This window comes from Elgaria multicarinata, chromosome 20 (assembly GCF_023053635.1).
Source record: "Elgaria multicarinata webbii isolate HBS135686 ecotype San Diego chromosome 20, rElgMul1.1.pri, whole genome shotgun sequence".
NCBI classification, from domain to species: domain Eukaryota; kingdom Metazoa; phylum Chordata; class Lepidosauria; order Squamata; family Anguidae; genus Elgaria; species Elgaria multicarinata.
In genome coordinates, this window is record NC_086190.1 from 11,936,164 (window position 1) to 11,961,875 (window position 25,712).

General features: G+C 44.7%; 1 protein-coding gene across 5 annotated transcripts in view; it reads left to right on the forward strand.

Annotated features, from left to right (window-relative positions):
- Positions 1-227: 227 nt before the first annotated feature.
- NADK (NAD kinase) overlaps positions 228-25,712 on the forward strand; it is a 53,465-nt gene continuing 27,980 nt past the window's right edge. The window contains exons 1-3 of one of the 5 annotated variants that reach the window (XM_063145551.1): positions 228-336; positions 12,212-12,410; positions 25,479-25,559. In XM_063145551.1, coding sequence (XP_063001621.1) covers positions 12,229-12,410; positions 25,479-25,559 — 263 coding nt within the window. In that variant the 5' untranslated portion in view covers positions 228-336; positions 12,212-12,228. Of the gene's footprint in view, positions 337-2,194; positions 2,215-2,260; positions 2,369-4,135; positions 4,347-12,211; positions 12,411-25,475; positions 25,560-25,712 lie in introns of those variants that run through there. The other 4 variants (XM_063145547.1, XM_063145550.1, XM_063145549.1 and 1 more) reach the window with 4 other exon arrangements.

Genomic DNA, 25,712 nt, shown 5'->3' on the forward strand with positions numbered 1-25,712 from the left:
ACTGCGCATGCGGGGGAGAGGAGAGGGGAGGGGCTGCGTGTGTTGTGCGCGCGCACCTCTTCCTCCGCCCGCTGTCCTCCCCACAGCGAGGCTCCTCGGCTTCGCAGCTCGCGCATGCGCACTCAGCCCTCCCTTCGGTCTTTCCTCAGAGAGGCGGAGAGAGGGAGGAGAATGGAGGCGGTGCGTGGCGGGGGCCGTCGTTGCTGCTCCTCTTGGCTGCGCTTGCTGGGCTGGAGGAGTTGTCGGCGGGCGGCAGGCCTCTGAGGCGCGGGAGGAGGGAGGCCCGCGCACCTGGACAGGCAGCGAGGGGGAGGGGGCGGTCCCCGGCGCGCGCGGGTGAGTGACGTGCGGCGGAGGGGGCGGGGCCACGGGTCTGAGGGGAGGCTGGCAGGGGCCAAGTTGCCGGGGGGGGTCTGGGAGAGAGAAGGGGGGCGGGGGCAGGAAAGGGGGGGTCACTAGGTGCCCGAGGGGGCATGGGGAAGGGGTATGTAGGTGGGAGAGAAGAGGAGGTCTGGGGCAAGCGGGGTTGAGGTGGGAGGGCAGTAGGGGCCCATGGGAGGAGAAGAGGATAAGGGGCAGGAGGTGTGTGAAGAGAATGGGATAGGGGCCCATGGGGTGTGTGAGGTGAAGAGGATAAGGGGCAGGAGGTGTGTGAAGAGAATGGGATAGGGGCCCATGGGGTGTGTGAGGTGAAGAGGATAAGGGGCAGGAGGTGTGTGAAGAGAATGGGATAGGGGCCCATGGGGTGTGTGAGGTGAAGAGGATAAGGGGCAGGAGGTGTGTGAAGAGAATGGGATAGGGGCCCATGGGGTGTGTGAGGTGAAGAGGATAAGGGGCAGGAGGTGTGTGAGGGGAATGGGATAGGGGCCCATGGGGTGTGTGAGGTGAAGGGGATAGGGGCCCATGGAGTGTGTGAGGAGAATGGGATAGGGGGCAGGAGGTGTGAGGGGAATGGGATATAGGGGGCAGGAGGTGTGAGAGGTGAAGAGGATAAGGGGCAGGAGGTGTGTGAAGAGAATGGGATAGGGGCCCATGGGGTGTGAGAGGTGAAGGGGATAGGGGGCAGGAGGTGTGTGAGGAGAATGGGATAGGGTGTGTGTGCGAGAGGTGAAGAAGATTGGAGGTTTGCAGTTGTGCGAGGAAAATGGGATAGGGGGCATGGAGTGTGTAAGGATAAGGGGCAGAAGGGGGTTTGGAGGTGTGCGAGGTAAAGGGGATGGGGGCAGAAAGGGCATGCAGTGTGTGAGGTAAAGGATAGGGATACGAGGCAGGAGGGATCATCGTTTATGTGAAGTAAAGGGGGCATGGGGCAGGAGGATCTAGGGCGTGTGGAAAAGGGAACATGAGGCAGAAGGGGTGAAGTTTGAGGGAAAGGATAGGGGCAGGAGGGGGCATAGGGTGTGAGGAAAAGGGGATATGGGGCAAGAGAGATTGTGGATGTATGAATTCAGGGGGCAGGAGGGTCTGGGGGTTTGAGGAAAAGGGAACATGGGGCAGGAGGGTCTGGAGGTGTGAGGTTTGAAGAAAAGGATATGGGGCAGGAGGGACAAGGATTGAGGAAAAGGGAGCATGGGGCTGTGGGGAGAGGAAAGGGAGGGAACTGGGGCAGGGCATGTGTGTGGGCTGAATGCAAAGGAATGGGGCTGGAGGGGCTGTGGGTGAGGGAAATGGATATTGGGTTGATGGATGATTATGACAGGGAAAGGGGTGTATGAGGCGTTAGGGGTGTGGGGGAAGAGTACTATGTGGGTAAAATGATGGGTATTTGGTGGGTGTAAAGGGGAGCAATAATTGGAGGACTGAATTTAGAACAGCAGGCAGAGTTTCGTTTCTAAAATGAGAAGTATATAGGCTCAGTTTTGCGTGGGTGTCATAATATCTGACCTGAAAATGCACAAATTCACTCCGTGCATGTTCAAGGCCCAAGTCTTATTTCTCAGGTTCTGGAACTAGGCCCTGGCTATGCAGCTGTGAGGGGGTGGAGGTTAAATAGCGAAAACTGTGGAAATCCAAGAGGGTTCTGGAGTCCCTGAGATATGGAGCGAGTACTTTGGTTTTTAAGCAGTGGCCAAACACACCTAGACCTGGTATGTGTGAAGTGCAAGGGGGTAGTTGACAGGTGAACTGTTAAAGGCCAGAAAAAGTTACGTAAAGGAAGGGTCTGCAGAGAGAAACTGGAGTACAATGCAAGAAGACAAGGAGAGATCTTGGGAGGTATGGTGCAATTGGAGTGTTGTAGATGATTTGGGAGGGGAGGATGAAGATTTGAGTGGAGTCTAGAGATGGCCTTGGATGTTGAAGAAACTTGAGTTTTGTCTATTTTTAACTTTTGGCACAATTGAATAGATTTCTTACATAAATTCAAGAGGTGGAAAAGAGTTACACAACTGCACTTATCAATGTTTTTAGCTGGCTCAGTTTCTTATGCTTTATTCCACTGCTGCTGTGGGAGTTTTACAAAGACTGTTCTAATTTTTCTTTCCTAACCCTTAGCTGTAACAAGAGAGGGCTTGATTAGTGGAATTCCCCCTATCAATTGTTTACCAAAAAATGAAAACTCTTGTGGAAAAAGCCCAATTTTCTTTGTTAAACATCAGTTTGATTAAAATTTCCTCTTCAGAAAGTTGGAACTTTTACAACATTATTCATAGAATCATAATTCATTACAGCCTTAGTCTAATAAAAGTTAACGCAAACAGGATAAATTATATAATAAGGATACAAATAAATTCTCAAAGGAGCCAAAGGGGATTTATTCCTAATGTGTGTTAAGGATAAAAAGTGCTTACATAGCTTTTCGGTATTGTAAATAGAGTAATCGCTTAAACAAAAATATACCAGTTTTAGTGGGTCTTCTGTGGAGATCTTAATAAAGAAAAATAAAATAAAAAAGAATAAAGTTAGTCAGCCTATTTCTGAGCTCCTTATTCAAATTGCAGTGTAAAAGAGCATGATCAACAGATTGTATCTCTGATTCCACAGAGACAATGGTGTTCATTAAACAGAATCTTGTTAAGTTAGCCAGTTAAAGCAGAGGCCAACATGTTAAAACAGAGAAGCATGAATGCTGTCCTGTACTTGTAGATAGTCAATGTTTGCAAGTATAAAGCTCTGGTAATTTAATAATTTGAAAGATTATTTAAAGGATACTGGGAACAAGATTAGCAGCTGCTGTTCTCAGACGATGTAAATCTAAGGCTATTAACTTCAGGGTGACAGAGAGCTCAGCCTTTAGGCCATCATTACCCAAGACCTCAGGAGAAATCCAGTGAATGAACCTGTTTTTTCATAACCCACAATTTACAGAAAGCTGAAGCTAAAATTGGTGAAAAATTGTCAATGTTGGGGACTACACACACACACACACACACACACACACACAAAGATGTGCACGCACCAGATGGGATTGCTGTGGGGAGAGGAGGCTAAAGCCTCCCCTGGCTGGTGATCCCAACTGGAATAGCTGTTTCCCCACTGCTATTGGTGATCCTCAGACTAATTTCAAAAGCTCTCTTCAAGCAGTCTGTTCAGATCTCTCTGGCAAGACTGAACTGTCTCTTCCCATTTGGGAGTGGGGGGGAGAGAAGGGGGTAGCAGACAGAGGGTGTGTGTGGCTCCCCTTACTGGTGTCTTCAACTCTACCTACCACTGACATGCAACCCTTGACAGATTACCCCTGAGGGAATGCACCCCTTGATTGAAAAAAAGGGTTCCTTAGCCTTGTTCTAAATGACTAGTACAAACCCTGTTGTGGTGAGTTGCCCATATAGAGAAGGAATGGGCAACCCAATGTTGTGGCCTACAGTTCTCATGATCGCACAACATTGGCTATTGCTGATGGGAGATGTAAAGAAAAACTTCTGGAGGGCCACAGGTTGCCTAGTTTAAACATGGTTCTCCTACTTCAAGTTCAAATCTAACGCTTCATCCATTACACCTTTCTGACTTCTGAAGTTCATAAAACTTCAGCGCTTAAGTGAATTTGGAAGTTAAAGGCACTCTTGGACTGCTTAAGTTTCTGAATAGTGCAAGGGAAGTAGATATAAAACTGGGATATGTGCTGGGAAGCTAATTTGGGGAAGGATAAGAGTGAAATTTCGTTCTTACATAATTCTGTTCTTTCGGCAATGTTTCCTGTTTTTCACTTCTGTGTAAAAAATATCTATTGTGTAACAGGCAACTAGATTAAGGCATTCTAAGCCTGCAATGCTTTCAGCAGATTGCCCATTTCTGTACATTTCCGGTTATATGAACAACAGTATGATCTTGCACAGGGGTGCAGGACCGTTTTCAGCCTGAGGGCCAAATTCCATTTCAGAGAAGCTTCTGGGAGTCACATTCCAGTGGTGAGTGGGGCTGAAAGAAAAAGGGGGCAAGGCCAAATCAGGGCAGCGGGACCAAAAATGTCAGCATATACTTTAGTGTAAAGCTCCTACTGCCAATAACTGGGTCGTAGGAGAAGCATTTCAAGCTGTTAGAATGGCAAAAAGAATCTGTACAAAAGTCTGAAAACCACACAATCACTAGTTAGGAGAAAAGGGACATGGCCTTCTGGAGAACCATGGAGAACCAGATTGGCACCCTTAGATTGCTGGAATTTGTCCCTCGGCTTGAGGTTAAGCAGATACAACTGAATTTGCATCTGTAAGACCTGAACTCAAGTTCTACCTTTGTTGTATTGTCACTCGGTGACCTTGGCTGCATCAGTGGTTGTGTCCGCACATCATTTTGTCACGAATTCTGACTTAATAAACCAGAATGTCAATGAGCAGTGTGATTTCTCAATGAACTAACTATAGTTACAGACATAGCTCTACCTCTGGAGGTAGCTGTACCATGAAAGCTTATGCTTATAGTCTATTTGCATGTGCATGTAGTTTATTTGTTTCCACTAAGCCTCTTCCTTTACACGAGCAGTTAAATGAAACAGCAAAAGGAGAGTGCATCTCATGGCATCTGAACCAGGATCCTTCTTGTTGCCAGTATCTTATGATCCTAGCTTGTCTGGGAGCAATAAACCAGGATCCCAAGTTTTAACACCACATGAAGTAATCTTTTCATGGTTTCTTTAGCTGCCCTCACAAGGGATGGCTGTGAGAACGAGCTGCACCCACTAGCATGCTGTTCCTTCACAGTAAACCAGGGTAAGCCAGGAATCCCGGCTTATTATTCTGTGTGAATGCAGTCACTTTGTCTTGCTTTCAGTTCTCTCGTATGTAAAATTGAACAAAAGGTGGCCAAATTGCAGGATTATTGTAAGAGTGAGCATAGTCTAATTTTTAAAGTGCTTTAGGGCACAATCCTATGTGGATACCTGGTAGCCTCCAACCTCAAAGGCTGATGAGTATTCAATGCAGGAGTGGAGGCGATCTTCGCCTCTGTGCTCCAGCCGCCCTGCATTTCTGCTAGACAGGTGATTTCGCCTGTCTAGCAGTGGCACCTCAGAGGAGATGGGAAGGAGGCTGGGGTGGCCATAGCAAATGGCAGCTGCCCCAGGCTCCTCCCCAACTCCTGGAAATGCCCCATTTTCCCTGTCTCCGCACGCTGTTTTCTGAGTGTGGAGAGGTAACCGGTGTGGTTCTGTCCGCCCCAGCTATGAGGGGGAGTGGGAAGTGACACGGAACATAGTTTCCTGGCTCCGAGATTAGAGCTCTGCCTCTGACCTCCTGAGCCAGACCCTTGGGGGCAGGGGCATAGGATTGCTCTCGTAAAGTAATTGGTCTATGATAGCAGAAGCTTAGACTGCATAAAGGAAAATATGTGTTCTAGCTATTCTAGAGAGAAATACTTGGACTGAATGGTTTCTTAGAAGGCGATGTGTTTGCATGTATTATTAATTTTATAAAATGCTGAACAAAACATTTCATTTGCAAAGAGAGAGTGAGATAAAGTGTTTGCTTGTTCTGCTTTCTGAATGTACCACTGTCCCATTGTGTTATGAGAATTATAGTGAGTTCTTAATAGTGTAATTTATAGGCCGACGTCTTATGGGGTAATCGAGCACTTCTGGCCAATTAATGATGGCATGAACAAATGGTAGTCAGAAATAATTCAAGCACTCCACGTGACACTGTATATTGTGTGATGCCGGCCCTCCACTCCGTGGACACACAATCTGCCACATCAGATGTCCTGACGGTTGAGGATCGCAGTCATGCACCGTACAGCCATCTGCAGTTTGCCAACTGCAATTTATAAACCTCTCCTTACATTACAAGGTGGCAATTATACACTCAAGCAATGTACGGGGCTTCCTTTGCCTCCTCTGGCACTACCCCTGCCTTTCTATGATATTAATGGGTCACACAACAAGGGTAGAAGGTTTCTGTTGAAAACAGGCTGGAAATAACCTTGTGATCCAGTTCTGCCCACACTTGTATGATGTGCAACCTGAACTGAAATATTTTAATATATAATATATTTGCTCTCCCTCCGGATCGAGGCGGAGTACAACAAATGCCAATGCCATAAAATACATATAATTAAAACATTCAAAACTAATTCATCATTAAAAGCAGCACGTTATTAAAAGGCATCTTAAAATTAAACTGGGTAGACCTGCCGGAAGAGATCAGTCTTTACAGCTTTCTTAAAATCTGGAAGACTGTTAAGTTGATGAATCTCTCCCAGCAGGCCATTCCATAATCTGGGAGTGGCCGAGGAAAAGGTCCTCTGGGTACTAGTTGTCAGCCTTGTTTTTCTTGGCTGGAGTAAATTCTTCCCAGAGGACCTGAGTGTGCAGGGCGGATTGTACGGGAGAAGGTGATACTGCAGGTAGCCTGGACCCGAACCATGTAGGGCTTTAAAGGTGATAACCAACACTTTATACTTTGCCCAGAAACTAATTGGCAGCCAGTGAAGAGATTTTAAAACTGGTGTAATGTGGTTACCCCTAGGTGTACCGGTGACCAGCCTGGCTGCCATTTTTTGAACTAGTTGAAGTTTCTGGACTAGGCACAAAAGTAGCCAAACCTACCTGTAGGGCTACCTACACAAAGGTAGCCCTACCTTCTGCGCATTGCAGAAGTCGAGCCTCAAAGTTACCAGCACGTGCATTACTGTCTTTAGGTCTTCTGACTCTAGGTAGGGGCACAGCTGGCGTATCAGCAGAAGCTGATAGTAGGCACGCCTGGCCACTGCATCTATCTGGGCTGTCATTTGGAGCGACGGATCCAGAAGCACCCCCAAGCTGCGAATGCAGTCTTTCAGAGGGAGTGTAACCCCATCCAGAACTGGTTGACACACCTCCAAACCCAGGTTATGGCCTTTGACAGCAAGCACCTGCGTCTTGTCTGGATTCAGCTTCAGTTTGTTTCTCCTCATCCAGCCCATTACTGCCTCCAAGCATTCATTCAGAGGAGACGCACTATCCTTAGCTGACGCCGTTGTCGAAGGCATAGAGAAATATATTTGGGTGTCATCAGCATACCGATAGCGCCCCGCCCCATGCCTCCGGATGATCTCTCCCAGCAGTTTCATGTAAATATTAAATAGCATTGGGGAAAAGATAGCACACAGCAGCTCCAACCTTTCCTTCACATTTTGACCCACTGTCTTAACCTTAAAATCCTTTTGGGTTGCAAGAACTTTGGACAACTCTCACCAGACCAAAGAATTTACAATTGTGTGATGGTAGTGGAAGCACAAAAAGCAGAATCTTGAGACACGCACCTCTCTGCTTTAGCCTAAAGTCATTTTAAGTCAATTGTCAGCAAAGGCAAGTGGCTACAACATGCCATGTTCATTAACAATACAGTAATTACTCCATGGCAAATACTTTCAAACACTTCTGTTACAATTTTGCTCATTCTCTGTGCTCCCCTCCACCATATCTTTCCTAGAATATGCACAGAGGTAGTAGTGCATGATGTCTGCTTGTGTTTTTTTTTTTACAAGCCCGTAATAGTTATTTAACACGTGAATTTATGAAGATGAAATAGTCTAGTACGGAGCTATTGACCTGGGCTGGAAGGAAATAGCAGCACTTCAGGGCTAAGCCATATGACGACATGGGGGTAAGGAAGAGAGCAAATAATGAAGTAATGGGCCCTTACTTGATAACATCATTCGGTATATTCTACTCTTGCACACATCGGCGTTATTTCCTCATAAGCATACTTGGGTCCCCACCTGTTCTGCTTTTTACTAGAGTTCCTTCCTCAAAGTATTCATAAACCTGCACTTTTCAGTCTGTATTGGAGATAGATTGATCAGGGCAATATAACTAGTTAAATAAGATTATAGAAACACTAAAATTGTAGAGATGCCAGTCTGTATGAGGACAGTGCCAGCACGTGCATTCATAGTTAAAGCCAAAATCTAACGTGTGAAATTTTAACGATTAGGATTCTTCCTTTCCTTTCATACACCTTTAGCTCACTCTTCAACCCTGAAGGGTTCCTAAGGGGATCATATATCACAAGGTTAAAACCACAATAAGATCACCAAATCCCTCAATAACTATAAAACATCCCCCCCCCCAACCCAGTTCAATAGCTAAAGTCAAAGATGCCAAACTTTCAACATTAAAGGAGGTTAAATACATTAAAGGGCTGTAAAAGGGGGCTGGATGAATTCCTGGAAGAGAAGGCTATTAATGGCTACTAGCATGTGTCACTATTTGTGGTTGGCAGCTTGTTAGCCACTGTGTGAATAGAATGCTGGACTAGATGGACCCTTGGACTGATACAGCATGGCTCTTCTGATGTACTTATTAAGCCCTGAAGATGAGTTTAAGCTAGGAAATGAGAAAATCTAATTTAGGGGATATATTTTTCTCCGTTCATATTTTAAATGAAGTGCATTTGACACCCCAGAGAGATGGAATTCCAAAGAGATGGAGAAAATAAAAAGACTGTCAGCCTTCCTGAACCTGGTACAGTGCTGGACTACAGCACCTACCATCCTCAGCTAGCCGGATCTTCTCCTGTCTTTCCTCCCCACACTCCTTCACTGTAGGCACTTGTTGGCCCAGAAGTGCTCAATAACTGGAAGTGTCTGAAAGTCAGGGCAGATTCTGTTCTTTTTAGCCATATACCTCCATTGATGTTAAAATCAAATCCTCCACAGCAGAGCGTGCACATAAATTCACATAGCTGCTCCTGTTGTACGTACTTCGCTCCTGAAATGAATGGGCTTCTAGTAACGGGTAAATCCCAAGCAAGCAGAAGTAAGTTCCTGCTTCCTTTGTCACTATGGCAAGTAAGATTAACCCTCTGGAGGCCATCAGAGAAATGAATCAAAGTTTTAAAAGAGTTGGGGTTAGTCGCATTCTCAACCGCCCCTACCCTGCAAGGATGCCAGTTTGCCACCAGTTATTTAGGTGGATTTGTATAGAAAAGTGTGAGCACTTCTTTGCGAGACTGCATTGCCTCCTGAACCGTTCTCAGTGGCATGGCTCTCCTTGTATAATGACTGGCCAGGCATAACCTACCTAAGATGAAAGACATTGAAAACTGGAGACTGTTTTATAGTTAAGAGTTGCTTTTATAAGAAGTAAATTAGACCAAAGGCTCAGAAACTACTGGGAACATCTTGTACCCCCCCTTTTTTTTTGATAAACTGTTTTTAAAACTCTGAGGACTGTGTTTGGTAAAACAAGGGCTGAAATGTATACAGAAGTGTAATAAAATGTAATTGATATTAATGTGGTTGTTCTTGCGGAGGTGTGTGACGGCGGAGGGGAGAGGGATATATTCCAGGGAGGGAGTTGATCCAAGAGCAGGCGCAGATAAAAGCCTGTGCAGAGGTTTTGCTCTGCAACCATCATAGAATCATAGAATAGTAGAGTTGGAAGGGGCCTATAAGGCCATCAAGTCCAACGCCCTGCTCAGTGAAGGAATCCACCCTAAAGCATACTTGACAGATGGCTGTCCAGCTGCCTCTTGAATGCCTCTAGTGTGGGAAATCCCACCACCTCCCTAGGTCATTGGTTCCATTGTGGTGTTGCTCTAACAGTCAGGACATTTTGCCTGATGTCCAGCCAGAATCTGGCTTCCTGGAACTTGAGTCCGTTATTCCGTGTCCTGCACTCTGGGATGATCGAGAAGAGATCCTGGCCCTCCTCTGTGTGGCAACCTTTCAAGTATTTGAAGAGTGCTCTCACGTCCATCCAAACTTCTTGTGTCTAATGGAAACTGCAGAGGGGTGGGGACTGATTTTTAGGGTGAGGAACATCTGAGATGCTCTGATCTAGTTCTCTTCTAATGCTACTGTTGATTTGGTACCCTAATCAACAGACCCTACTGCGTGCATGTGGCTGTGTGCAAAGATTTTGGGTGTTCGTGTGCCAAAGAGATGGCTGCTTGTTTGACATAGTGAGCTCAGAAGGTAAAGACAGTTTAGAAGGGGAGCTGTGGTTGTCAAGTTGAAAAGTATGGTTCTTTCAAGGTACGGCCGTGGAGAAATTTTAAACATTTTAGCCCTTGCCCAGTGACAGAGTAGCAAGTTAGCTCAATAACTATGGTGCCCTGAGATCATTTTATTTCTCTCTGAATTCACTACTTTCCCTTACATCTATGTGTATAAAATACCTGTACCAACTTAGGACAGCACTTCCTGCATTTGATGAAGCAGGCTCTACTCCATGAAAGCTTATGCCATAACAAATCTGTTATTCTTGAAGGTGCCTGCCATTTTTGCTGCAACGGACTAAAATGGCCACCCCTCTAGAAACTCTGAGAAGCACGACTTTCTTGGGGATGGGGAAACAAAAGAACTCTGGTGTTTAAATATTAAAGTATTATATTGAGTTGCTAAGATATGCACACTATATTTTCTTTTTATTTATATCGTCCCCCCCGTCCCCCATTCAGATGGCTTGGGGTAGCTTAAATCGGTTTTACTGTCTGTACAGATCCATTGTCCCCTTAAGGCGGCCTTTCCCACCCTGTTGCCTTCCAGATGTGTTGGATTACAGCTAGGGCTTGTGTTCTAGGGCTTGTGTTCGAGGAGTTGCTCTTCCCTTTTGCTATTGCAACTCACGCGTTCACCTGCCTCTTGCTGTGGTCCAGACAATGGTGGTGGTGAGATGCAGGAGCATAGATGCAATTGCCAACTTGCTCCCTGGCACTTTGCCTGCCAAGCAAGCAAGTAGTAGCAATGAGGAGAAAGAGGAGGCACAATAGCAGCTGTTGACAATGGTGGGAAAGTAGACTCACTGAGTCTACCTTCCCAAGAGCCTTCGGAAACCTGGAGCCAGCATCAGCTACAGCTCACAAGTAGCCTGGCTAATGAATGATAGGATCATAGTCCAATGCATCTGAAAGGCAACAAGTTCAGGCAACAACATCTCAAAGTAGATACTAAACTATATTCTTAAATGATGGTTTATTGCATGATTAGTATAGGGCCAGTATATCTCCGGCTACTACGTGCTGGGAACAGCCAAAGGGAAGGCTCTCTCACGCAAGGAGCACCTGCCTGGCTACTGCATATAGGGAACATGTGATTTACTAGAACAGGTACTCTGACTCCCAGTTTGTTTCCAGACCAATTCAAAGCGCCAGTGATGACCTTTTAAAGTCCTTTATGGTTTGGGGCCATAACTGTCACCTCCCATATGAATCTGCCCACCTGTTGAGTTTGTGGTTTTTATTCGCGGTTTTGTTGTTTTTATTGTGTGCTTTTAAAGTATTGTCTACTGCCCAGAGAACTTGGGCTATTGAGTGGTTTAAAAGTGCAATGAATGAATCGTTCAATTAATGGATGCCCTTCTATGTCCCCCAACCAGCACCCCAAGAAATACACCTAGTTTGGACCAGGGAGAGCTCCCCCCCCCCCCGTGGCTATGATCAGTTTCTATAAGTCTCTCCTGAAGGTGGCTTGTTTCACCCTCTCTAATATCCTAAAATGGTCAAATCCATCCTGTTTAGGAAGGCTTTCTACCAAATATAGTTGCTCTATTTTTTAGTTTTAAATTCTCTGGTTAATGCATATTTGTATAAAAAGCTCTACAACTCCTGGCATCCCCTGGCCAGCATGGGGGTTGTAGGATTTTTCCTCTGTCTAAACATTTTTTAAGTAGGCTATTGTTTTAACTTGTGTTGTTAGCCTGAGAAAAGGTGATGTATACATGTAAGTAAATAAATAAACGATAGGAAATGGAATACTGGACTAGATGGACTTTGAGTCTGCTCCGACAACGTAGTTCTTCTGTGATTTTCGGTGTTTAGTGATTTTAAAATTTCACACCTTCCTCTTTCTTTCCAAGGCAATCATTTTCCCAAAATGGAGATGGAGCCAGAAGCCTTCAGCCCAGCTGGAGACGACACGAGTTCAGAATCCACTCACTACCACTGTTCCACTTGTCGTACTGACGAAGAACGGAGTTGTGCCAACTCCATGCGGGGTCGGTCAAAGACACGCAGCTTGTCTGCTTCCCCAGCCCTGGGCAGCACCAAAGAATTCAGGTATGAAATAAAGGCATGATTTTGAATCATATAAGTCAAAGACTGTGTCTGGACAGTCATATCTTGGCTTATGGCTGTGCACTCAGCCTTTTGGCTGTAGACTCTGACCCTTTGCTCCTCTCTTTGAATGAGTGAATGAACAAACAGCGAAGTCTTCAATTAACTATAGTTTCCCATTTTATCCAAACTAGGAAACTATTCTTAACAGCTTTGGAAACCACAGGTTATTAAGCTATGCTTTAAAGTTAGTTTAATATCCTTGCTTGTTTTAACCATAGTTTCCTGGTTTGGACAATATGGGAACCTTCCTGGTCGTGGGCTCCTGCCATGACAGGAATCCACCCTAAAGCACATCTGTCAAGTGTGCTTTAGGGTGGATTTCTGCATTGAGCTGGGGGTTGGACTTGATGGTCTTATGGGCCCCTTCCAACTCTACTATTCTATCATTCTATGAGCAGGAGGCTTGATCATATCTCAGCTTATTAAGTCTCAAATGAGATGTGCTTATTTGAGCTCTCCCATAGATATCAGCTGGCAATTGGGCTATGCAGTGCCCTGCAGGGTTGATTTGATTTAAATCATGATTTAAATTGCTACTCTGAAGGACTAAATTTAAATGATTTAAATCATACTGTAAATCACTAGTGAGGAAGATTCTACACATTACATTCCTATACCGCCCAATAGCCAAAGCTGTCTGGGCGGTTCACAAAAACTAAAACCATAATAAAACAACCAACAGGTTTGGGGCCATAACTGTCAACTCCCATTTGAATCTGCCCACCTGTTGAGTTCGTGGTTTGTATTCGCGGTTTTGTTGTGTGTTTTTAAAGTATTTTCTACCCCCCAGAGAACTTGGACTATTGGGTGGTGTAAAAGTGCAATGAATAGATCAGTCAGTCATTGGATGCCCGTCTGTGTGTCCCAAGAAATACACCAAGTTTGGACCAGAGAGCCCCCCCCATAGCCTCCATTAGTGGCTATGATCAGTTTCTATAAGTCTCTCCTGAAGGCAGCTTGTTTCACCCTCTCTAACATTTTGGGCTCCGCATCGAGCTGGGGGGTTGGACTCGATGGCCTTATAGGCCCCTTCCAACTCTACTATTCTATGATTCTATGTCGAAGAAGGCAGAAGCTTAGGGTGCATGGAATGAATTTGAGCCACCGCAAGTTAATGTGCTTCGGCTCTGTACTACTGGCATGGCAGCTAGGCGGTAATAACTACCAGACTGTCTTGCCCAGTGATTAACAGTTATGGTGTTTGAAGTACCTGTTGCACTTTCATTTGCATGGTGACTAATGACGGTACAAAGGTAACTCTTTGTAGACGGAGTTACCTCACAACATGTAAGTACTGCCCATTTTCTCATTTGACTTGCAAGCCTAATGGCTTTGAAAATTCATCACGTGGGCAGCGGGGGCTGACAGCAACGTGTACAGAGGTCATTGCTTCAGTGCTTTGATGCCCCAGCGTCAAGAAGGAAGGCACTACTTGAAGGCCGAACGGTGTGCCCCTTCTCTTGAGAGTATGGAACTGCTGTGCAGGTAGAATTACGTCTCCTCTAGATGATGGCTGCGATGTGGAACTTAGCTCTTTAAATGAAAGCAAGTTGAAACCTAGATCTCCTAGGCAAGGAATCTCAGAGGCCTTGGACTATGTTTCAACTCAGCGTGGAACACATCAGCACTCTCTTTGTTTTAAACACATCCGCCTGTCTTCTCTCTGTTTTACTTTTTCTCTCTATTTCGCCTTCTCCTTTGGTAATATTTTTCTTAAGGTATTTTAAAACAAGAAAGGGGAATCTTTTTTTTTTCTGTTGAGAGCTGTATTCCCTTGAGGGCATCCTGTTAGGGGCTACACACCAGGGATGTGCAAGCCCAGAGCAAAATGTAGGACGAGTCACCCTCCTCTCTCTCTCTCTCTCTCTCTCTCTGTTCCCCTATCCACTTTTCTTTCTCTCTTTCTGCCATCCCCTTTCCTCTTTTACTCTCCCTCCTCCATCTTCCTCCTTCCTCTTCGTTCCTGTCTAGAGGTTTGAATTTATCGCTGGGAGTTTTTGCAACCTGTTTCTGGGGAACATGGCTGGAAGGGTGCTGTTGCATTCATGTCCTCTTTGTGGGGTTCTCATCAACAGCCGGTTGGCCAATGTGGGATCTATGTAGGCTAAGGAATGTATCTGCAAGTTTCCCAGCCCTGCTTTAAGAAAGAAAGGCCCTGTTCGGATGACATACTAAGCCATGATGATTAAGCGTTCTGAGCTAACTGTGCTGGCTTAGCGGTTTTCCTAACCATGGTGTCTACATAACTACAGTTTAACAGCCCTAATCATGGCTTAGTGTGTCGTCTGAATAGGCCTCCGTGGTTAACCATGGTTAGTTAAGTGCTACTATAGAGCTCCTTGCCCCTGCTGCGTCTGACTGTTCTCTAAGGTCAAAATGGGCGATCTTACCCTTGGCCTTTAGCAACGCTGTCCCTGTCAACGGAATTGGATTGTCTTGGTTTGGGAAAACCGCAAAAATGTAGGAAAAAACCACCAGCCAACAATGCAACTTTGGGCCATTTTTGGGGGGTGGTTTTCCTGAAAGCCTCGTGTGGCGCAGAGCGGTAAAACAGCAGTTTCTGCAGCCGAATCTCTCCCCACGGCCTGAGTTCGATCCCAGCGGAAGCTGGTTTCAGGCAGCCGGCTCGGGTCGACTCAGCCTTCCATCCTCCCGAGGTCGGTAATATGAGTACCCAGTTAGCTGGGGGAAAGGTAATCATGGCCGGGGAAGGCAACGGCGAACCACCCCGCTATAAGGCCTGCCAAGAAAACGTCAGCGAAAGCTGGCGTCCCTCCAAGAGTCAGTAATGACTCAGTGCTGGCACGAGAGGGTCCTTTCCTCCTTTTCCTGAAGGTTAAAAAACAGCTCAAGCAGCACTGGCCCTGAGATGGCTGCCTGTGGCTGTAAGCAGCAGCAGCAGCAGCAGCCTGTAATGGCCACCGGCAGCAGTCTGGGCTGCTGGGATGCATGAGAGAGTGGCCAGAAGACTTCTGCCTGCCATAGGTGGTTAAGGAGTGGTTAGGTTAACCATGCTGCAGAGGGTGGTTAAGTGGTTGTCTGGCAGCGGTACACATAGTGGTTAACCCTAACCACCTTTCCCTAAGTTGTACCACCCACATTGATTGCAACCCAATTATCAGCCGAAACCCACTGGTTGAAGGCCAATATTGTTTTGGCAAGATGGTGCATTTTTCTGTGCACACTCTCTTGGACTCTGCAGTTTGTGTTTATAGAAGACCTAATTCCAGCTAATGTAATTGGGCTGATGTTTTTTTTAATGTAGTTGTTGGCACCAGCCCACTTTTGGGGCATCCTCAGTCTGAATCTAGCCCCCTCTCCATTCGTGAGATCACTTTCCCCACTCTGTATTACTTGAAGCAAGTGGGAAGGGAAAGAGAGAGAAATGGAGAAGGAAGAGAAAATGTAACATGTGGTTAAAAGCAGGTGAAAGGGAGTGTGTTGAAATTATTGGGTGTGGAGGAGCTGTAGGAAGGCAAGAGATAAATAGACAGGAACACGTCTTATAGCGCAGTCCTGAATGTGTTTACTTGAAAGAAATGTCTGCTATGTTTAGTGCGTGCATTTAATCCCTAAAGAGAGTGTTTAGGATTACAGGTTTAGTGTCCTAACTTTTAACCCCCTGTATTTGGGACTGATTGTGATCATGGCCTGTCTGTATTCTTGTGTATTATGTGTGGACTTTCCCTCCTTTTTTTCTTGACTTACTTGTGAAAGCCTGGTAGAAAGATATTCCTGCAGCCTTGTCAATGCGACAGGTGTGTCTGTGTGGGGGCAGGAGGACATCATTTTAATAAGTACAAGCAATCTAATTTCGCTTCATCAAACCATCTTATCCACCCTTGCAACACCTGAGAACATTGAATTCAAATCAGTCTTGCCAGCTGGGAACTTGCAAATTATTATTATTATTATTAATAATATTAATATTATTATTTTATTTTGATTTTGCCATGGGGGCTTTCTCTTGTGACACCTCTTCTGGTACACTGCATAGCAGGTTGCCAAACTCTTTCTTCGAACTGGCATGAGTCAGAGGCCCACTTTTCCTTTGCTGCTCTTCTAGGTTCTTATCAGATCTCTCTTTTGGAGAGGTTGGTTATATAATAATAATAATAATAATAATAATAATAATAATAATAATAATATATTTCATTACCCACCTTTCCGATTGGATCGAGGCGGGGAACAACAGCAAGCATAACATACATAAAATACTGATTAAAAACGTGGTAGACACTGTTTAAAACATCCTAAAAGCATCCTAAAAACATATTAAAATATCCTAAAATTCTACTGGATAGGCCTGCTGCCGGAAGAGATCAGTCTTGATAGCTTTCTTGAATGCTAAAAGACTGTTAAGCTGACGAGTCTCCTCCGGCAGGCCATTCCACAGTCTGGGAGCAGCAGAAGAGAAGACAGCTTTTGGCTTATCTTTTTTAATGCTGTGTCTTTATGAACATTGTTTTTTCAGGAATTATCTTTATTTGTTCTTCAGCCTGGGATGTGAACACTGGTCTCTTGTGGTTGCTGTTCTTAGGGTGCTCTTTGTTATAGCCACCTTAAATCCATCCGAGGGCGAGTGCAGGGGAGAGGGGAACAGGATCTAAGTTTTTAAAATGAATAAATAACTGGTAGTGGCTCTGGACTTCAACTCCCATCAGCCTCAGCCAGCATGGGCAACTGTCAGGATTCCTGGAAATTGCTGTCCAAAACATCTGGAGTAAAGGTGTGAAGGTCTGGAGAAAATTTTAAAATGCAAAAAGTGCTAGTATTCTCAAGGATACACCATGATGGTTTTGGACCAAGTTACTTGAAGGACCGCCTTCACCCATATCAGCCTGCCCGCTCTTTCAGATCAGAAAGAGAGCCCCTTCTCATTTGCCCACCCGTGAGACCAATTTCGTGGGTGACCACGCCTGAGAGGGCCTTCTCTGCTGTGGCCCCACACACCTTTGGAACAAGCTGCCATTGGAAGTCTGCCATGCTCCATCATTGCAGGCTTTTAAGAAGGCCTTGAAAACATTATTTTACCATGGCCTTCTCGAGATATGAATACTGTTGCTGCTGCTGTTGCCGTGTTGTTGCTGTTTTTTTTGTTTTTATCGCTGTTTTATTGTGTTTATGTTTTTATTGCTTTTAATATTTTAACTGTTTTTATGTATTCTATTGCTCTAAGTCGCCTTGGCAGGTCTTCTGCCCTGAAAAGCAGCCAAGAAATGTTTTAAGTCAATAAAATAAAAATAAATAAGCCTACAACAGTTAATAGCTTGCAAAATGTTCTCTAGCCTGCTCGGACCAAGGAAATAAATAAATGGAAATTCAGGATAGCTCATTTCCACTTCACTGTGATGCTTACAGCCTTCTCCTATGTAGATTTACTTGGCAGCAGGTGTAACTGAATTTGATATTGACGATGATGCCCAGGTTTCAGCGGTGGCCAGGAGTGCATTTGCACAGTTAAAACTAGTGCGCCAACTGTGCCCATTCCTAGAGATGTCAGACCTGGCCACGGTGATACATGCCTTAGTTACATCCCGATTGGATTACTGTAACACTCTCTATGTGGGGCTGCCTTTAAAGAGTGTTCGGAAACTTCAGCTGGTTCAAAGAGCTGCAGCCAGATTGTTGACCGGGGCTGGTTACAGGGAGCATACTACTCCCCTGTTAAAATAGATCCACTGGCTTCCAGTCTGTTTCAAGGGCACAATTCAAAGTGCTGGTTATGACCTATCAAGCCCTATACGGTTCGGGTCCAGGTTATCTGAAAGACTGTTCTCTCTTATGAGCTTGCCCATGCTTTGAGATCTTCTGGGGAATCCCTTCTTTCAGTCCCACCACCATCACAGGCGCGCTTGGTGGGAACATGGGAGAGGGCCTTCTCGGTGGCTGCTCCAGTGCGTTGGAACTCTCTTCCCAGGGAAGCTAGGCTGGCTCCCTCCTTGATGAGGTTTCAGAGGCAGGCAAAAACTTTTTTGTTCCGGCAGGCCTTCGGCGATTAATCTGGGCCTCCGTCTGTGCTAAGGTCTTTTAAAATTGTCATATATTTTTAATGTTTTAGTATTGGACTATATTTTAAACTTTTGTATATTTCTATTCATAGGTTTTAAAATCTATATGTTTTAAATTTTGTAAGGCCGCCTTGAGGCCCAGTATTGGGGAAAAGGCGGGATACACGTAAATTCAGCAATAACATAATAATAAACAGTGAACACGATGGTTATGTGATAGGCAGAGGAGCCTTTCTGCATACGCAAGAGTTTATGCAAAGGAAGTGAGGCCTGCAGAACCATTTTGGGACCCTTATCTTTAGCAGCGCCTGTTCTGAATTTCTCCCCCCTGCAAAACATTAACTTCATTGCCTGCATCAGTCAGACAAGCAGTCCTTTAAATCCAAGAAGAATCCCATTCTTCAGTCCCCACTTTTCTTGAAGTTCTGTTCCGTGATGACCTGTATACATTGTGACGAGGACGGAGGCGTGTTGATTTGGCGTTGCTCAAGCGCCTAAGACAAGTTAGTCACTGTCACAGTACCAGTAGCGATGGTGATACAGGTATTTATATAGTTATAACTGTGTCATCGTGTTGCTTAAGGATTCATCCCTGATGATCTTCATTGTGTGATGACCAGAATAGTTATGGTATTACTTTCATCTCTGATTAAAAAAGAACCACATCCTCTAGTTGCTGTAACGAGCATTATCTTATGACCAGACTCTTATGATGATACTGTAAATGGGCAGAAGTTGGTGTGGGATACAGAATCTTCGAAATCATGGCTCATTCAAGAAGCTAACAAGGGCGGGGGGAAACCCTCTAGGTCTTAGAAAGGGGAAGATTGGTTTTAAGGCACACTTTTCAATATGTCCAAAAAAATTACTAGCTTGCTTTTTTTTATTTCAACTGGCCTGCTAAGAGGCTAGTAGCCTGGGTGACAATCCTGGTTGAGGTGGAAGGGAAGCCAGCGTGGAAAGGCAGGTTATTTATTTGTAATCTTCTACGAAGTGCTGGTATTAACATTAAAAGCCCTAAACGGTTTGGGGCCAGGTTATTTGAAGGAACGCCTCCTCCCATATGTGCCTGCCCGGACCTTAAGATCATCTACAGGGGCCCTTCTCCATGAGCCCCTGCCAAAGGAAGTGAGGCAGGTGGCTACTAGGAGGAGGGCCTTCTCCACTGTGGCACCCCGGTTGTAGAATGAGCTCCCCAGAGAGGTCCGCCTGGCGCCTACACTGTACTCCTTTCATCGCCAGCTGAAGACCTTTTTATTCTCTCAGTATTTTAACACTTAATTTTAACTTAAATTTAAATTTTACTGTTCTAACTCTGTATTTTAATCTTATATCCATTTCTGCTGCGTGGTTTTATCCTGGTTGTGCTTTTTATACTGTATTTTGTAATTGTGCTTTTAACCTGTTGGTTGTTTTATTATTATTATTATTATTATTATTTATTTATTTATTTATTTATTTATTTATATAGCACCATCTATGTACATGGTGCTGTACAGAGTAAAACAGTAAATAGCAAGACCATGCCGCATAGGCTTACATTCTATTAAAATCATAGTAAAGCGATAAGGAGAGGAAGAGAATGCAAACAGGCACTGGGTAGGGTAGGGTAGGTTTTTATTATGGTTTTAATTTTTGTGAACCGCCCAGAGAGCTTCGGCTATTGGGCGGTATAAAAATGTAATGAATAAAATAAATACGAAGTGGACTGGTGGAGGAGGTATGGAGAGATCCATCCTTCCTCTGCCTGCCCGCTCAGGTGCCAGCGTGGAATTCCTTGTTTCCTCTGGCAGCCAGGTGCGCTGTTAAATACAAGGCCCCATGAACCAAGCTCCATAAGGAAGTTGATATGTCTTGGAATGCGGAGTTCATGGTTATGGGAAACACAGTGATAGCTTGAGCATGACACCAAGAGAGTTGTAATATTAAAGCAGAGTTGCGGAACATATGGCCCTCCAAAAGTTGTTGGGAGTTCACCTCCCATCATCCTTGACCATTGGCCATTCTCACTGGGGCTGATGGGATTTGGCATTCAACAACATTTGGACGGTACCAGGTTGAGGGAGGCGGCTCTGAGCTATTCCGTTGGGGTAGCTTGTGTTTCCTGATCATATCCATTTGGATTTATGTATTTCTTGTCCCTACGTTTGAGTGTGTGAGCATACATAGACAGGCTTTAATTTGCTTTGGGGTAAAGCAGCATATAAACTTAGTGAGCTTGTTTTGTGTTTTTAGGCTTCACAGAACAAAAAACTTGGCGTGAAGGTCTCTTCACCTCTCCCCCCCCCCCCCCCCGCACTCCAAGTTGTCCCATCTCACATGGACATTTGTTTTTTACTGTGATGTGATAATGGGAAAGTGCTGTTGTCTACTTCAAACACGCAGAGAAACAAAAGATCTGTTGTCTTAGCTCGCCAGGAGAGAAAGATGGGGTTCTTCGGAATGTGTCAGGGTGGGGTCAGGGAGTTCAGAGAGCAGCTGTATGGGCTAGAGACCTTGGGAATGTATCTGAGGCCACCTGTTTGAAGCTCTGTAATTGCATAAAATCGCTGTCGTCTCTGTCTGGAGTGTGGTCTTCAAAAAACCAGAGTGTGTGCTTCAATGTATATTCATGCCCTTGTTCCAAGCTTACCTGGTGATAATTGCTCCTCACCAGAAGTGACTGGGGAATGGCTGCTTATGTCATGTCCCTGGTCACCTGTGGTGAAGAAAAAATGCCTCCAGGCGAGGAGCCGAAGAGAAGTAGCTCTCTAATTTAGGTTGTTGACGTGTCGCATAGTTGCATAGTGGGCTAGTAAAAATGATACTTGTAGGTTAGTAGCTTATGATTGATTGTTTTGTAAGGCTACCTTAGTCAGATGTGATTATAGGCTGTGTTTATGACGCATTTCAGTTTTGTGATGTAATGTGACTTCTTGCCTTAAGGCGTAGCTTTGGAGAATATCTAGAAGGGTGCGTCCTTGGTGGTGTGTACATCTTTAGAAACTCAGCACACGCTGGTTCAGACTACTGAACATTTGAAGGCCGTACCAAGAAAGCTAAATACCTGCATTGTCCTCGCAGGCTTATTATTATTATTATTATTATTATTATTATTATTATTTATTTGTATCCCGCCTTTTGCCCAGTACTGGTCCTTATGGGGGCAGGTTGTCACCACCACCACCATTGAAAACATTGTTTGCATCTTAATGTGGGAGATTTTAATCAGATATGTGTTGCAATTCCACAACAATGCAAAATTTGGTACTGGTTACAAAATTCAACTTCCTAGCCTTCCAATTAAAAAAAAGAAAGAAGTCAAAACAAGATTCTAGCTCTAATGGCTGTGGCAGCTGGCCGCTGAAATACCTTGATGCCACGAAGAGTTGCTGGATGAGGTTTGCAGTGTTTTGCGGAGAAGATTTCAGTGCACACTAGATGTTGCAAGTCAATTATGTAGACTACATTATGCAAAATAAGAGCAATTATGCAAATGGGATCCACTTATCCAGGGTGCAAAACTTGGGGTGGGGTGGGGGTGGGGCACAGAATTTGGATTGATGAGTGCAAAATTTTAATTCTTTTTTCTTTTTTTAAATTTGGAGGACGCAGCCCTATTCATATTAAATGTGCCTGCCAAGCTGTAATGACATAATTGGCCCTTCAGAGGTGTGTGTGTGTGTGTGTGTGTGTGTGTGAGAGAGAGAGAGAGAGAGAGAGATTTATTTATTAATTATAGGGAATGATACAGGATACCTAATGAGAAGTGTGTCTGTCAGTCATTCACGGTATAGTTTCTCTTATGCAATTTGTAGCTTTTTGGCATGAATCATTCCTAAGGCTGCATAGTGGCATAACAGGAATAGCATCCCTATCGCCGCTACAGGAGTACTAGCTCCGATCCTGCACGAGCAACTTGATTCAATCCAGTTCAGTTTGATGCATTTCAGAGAACTGGGACTGTGAATCCATTAAAAAACCCAAACATGAAAGCTTGAGTGTTGAACAAGTAGCAGTTTATTTGTTTGTTTTCCAATAAATCCTGTTCAGCAACTCCTTCCAGCTTCTGAGGTTTCAGCAGCTGCTGAGATGGTGGGAAGGGTTCTTTGTGTCTCTTCCAAATCACATGAGGTACTGGTTCCTCTCTATTCGGCCCTGGTTAGGCCTCATCTAGAGTATTGCGTCCAGTTCTGGGCTCCACAGTTCAAGAAGGACGCAGACAAGCTGGAGCATGTTCAGAGGATGGCAAGGGGGGTGATCAGGGGTCTGGAAACAAAGCCCTATGAGGAGAGACTGAAAGAACTGGGCAGGTTTATCCTGGAGAAGAGATGATTGAGGGGAGACATGAGAGCACTCTTCAAATACTTGAAAGGCTGTCACACCGAGGAGGGCCAGGATCTCTTCTCGATCCTCCCAGAGTGCAGGACACGGAATAACGGGCTCAAGTTAAAGGAAGCCAGATTCCAGCTGGACATCAGGAAAAGCTTCCTGACTGTTAGAGCAGTACGACAATGGAACCAGTTACCTAGGGAGGTGGTGGGCTCTCCCACACTAGAGACATTCCAGAGGCAGCTGGACAACCCTCTGTCAGGGATGCTTTAGGGTGGATTCCTGCATTGAGCAGGGGGTTGGACTCGATGGCCTTGTAGGCCCCTTCCAACTCTGCTATTCTATGATTCAATATTTTGTGCAAAACCTAGCAGACTTCAGATACTTAATAGTATGAGTGCTATCCAACCAAAATGAAGGTCCTTTAAATCCTATTTATTTCATTGGGGAAAGTATTGAGGGAAGTAAGTCCAACACCAGTTATCTGCTTAAAAGGCTCTCCAGTAACAGTCCAGGGGGAGACCTTTGCCAGAGACATAAGAACATAAGAGCCCTGATGCTAGATCAGACCAAGGGTCCATCTACTCCAGCATTCTGTTCACACAGTGGCCAACCAGCTGTTTACCAGGAACCCACAAGCAGAACACGAGTGCAACAGCAGCCTCACACCCGTGTTCCCCAGCAACTGGTGTACATAGGCATACTACTGCCTCTGATACTGGAGATAGCACATAGCCGTCAGGGCTAGTAGCCATTGATAGCTTTCTCCTCCGGAATGTATCCAACTCCCTTTTAAAGCCATCCAAATTGGTGGCCGTCACCACGGTCTTGTGGTAGTGAATTCCATAGTTAAACTATGCGCTGGGCAAAGACGGATTTCCTTTTATCAGTCCTGAATTTCCTACCAATCAGCTTATGGGATAATGACCCCATTGGGTTCTAGTGTTATGGTAGAGGGAGAAAACCCATTGCCAGTTGGGCTATACCACAGGCAAGCAGAACATCCATTGGGTTTTTACTGGTTTCTGATTCCTAATTGTCTAACAATAGCGGCAGTGAATTATTTCCCTCCAGCTAAATTAGGCTGCTGCAAAGGAGGAAGCTTGCTGTGACCAGGGGCAGGCTTTTGTTTGAAAAGACAGTATGCTCAATTCAGTTCTGACATTGAAAACAAAATTCGCAAGCTTGGAATGTGCTTAGAGGCACTCTGTTCTTTAATTCCAAGCATGTCTTTGGTACCCAGCTCCAGTTGGTGGATCTTGGGGCAGATTCTAGTAACATCTAAGGTAGATCTCAAAAGCTTGTAGCCTGCCCACTTCTGGAATAGCCAACATTGGACTAGTGGCTTGAATCAGTATAACAGCTATATATGTTAATACATTTGATTCTCCTTTGGAAATCAAACCCACTTGAAACTGCTTGATTTAGAGCCAAATTGTTCTTTTAAAAAATCATTTTTATTATTTTCATTTATTTGTTACATTTGTATCCTGCCTTTCCTCTAAGGACCCCAAGGTGGCATGCATGATCCCCCTCACAATAGCCCTGTGAGGTAGGTTGGGCTGAGAGTCAGTCACTGGCCCAAGTCGCCCAGTGAGCTTCCATGGCTGAGTGGGAACTAGAACCCAGATCTTCTGAGTCTCAGTCCAACACCACCTTAAATCTTATGATGCGTTTGTGCAGTAATCTATTAGGTCAGTGGTTCCAATTGGGGGTCCATGGACCCCAGGGAGTCCGTGTAACCCACCCAGGGGCTCCGTGGCACCATTCACATATTCACCATTCATTTCTGGAGTACACTGACAACAAATTCCTACCAGAAGTAAAATATAACATCACTGAGCACCTGCGACTAGCTTCAGAGATTACTTCCCTGCACCTAATCCTGAAAATGTATGGATAAGGAATCCTTTTGAATGTGGTGATGTACAACTAACAGCTCTCTCTGCGGAACAGCGAGACGCACTTGCTGACGTGACTTGTGATGGTTCATTGAAATCATTTTTCAAAGAATATAGACTGGACCAATTCTGGGTGACAGTTTTTCCTGATTATAAGAAGTTAGGTGGAAAAGCTTTGAAACATCTAGTTCCCTTTTGTTCCACATATCTTTGTGAACAAACGTTTTCGACATTTTGTTATATGAAGAACAGGCATAGAAATTGGCTCGATGTTGATCCAGATTTGAGATTAAAAGTAGGAAATATTGAACCGGATGTGGAAGGGATTGTTCGGCACAAAAAGAGGCATGATTTCTCCCATCTCATTTAGGTTTAGTAGCTGCTAGGCATGTCATAATTTGTTCAATTATAAACTAGACATTAGTAAAATTAAATTCGTCTTTATATTCCTAACTAAATCATTGTCATTTTTGCGTGGTAATACCACAAATATCACAAATTTTATGGTCTGTTTTTTTAGTATACTTAAAATCCTTTGCTTATTAGGGGCTACCCCTTATTTTCTCCAAAAAATTGCTTCGCACAAGTAACTACCATAGAGAGAACAATTTTTTCAAATGTCCATGGCTTGGCATTTGAAAAACAAGGTGTCCGCAGCACTTAGTTAATTAGGAACCACTGTATTAGGTTGACACTATCTCTTTTTTAATTGCAGTTTTGAAAGCGTATTACCAAGAACTCTTAGGTAATACAGGAACTAAGTCGTTTCCTTTCTCTTTCAGGAGGACCCGCTCCTTGCATGGACCATGCCCGGTGACCACATTCGGACCAAAAGCTTGCATGTTGCAGAATCCCCAAACTATCATGTAAGTGGGAAAGTTCCTGGTCTTTTTATCTGATTCATCTGCTGCTGAACAATGAAATCTGATAATCCATTCTCGTGCACACACTTTCAACCTGTCCAGTTGAATTCATTCATATATTTGGTGTCCATTTATGGCAATGCTTTATGTTTCATT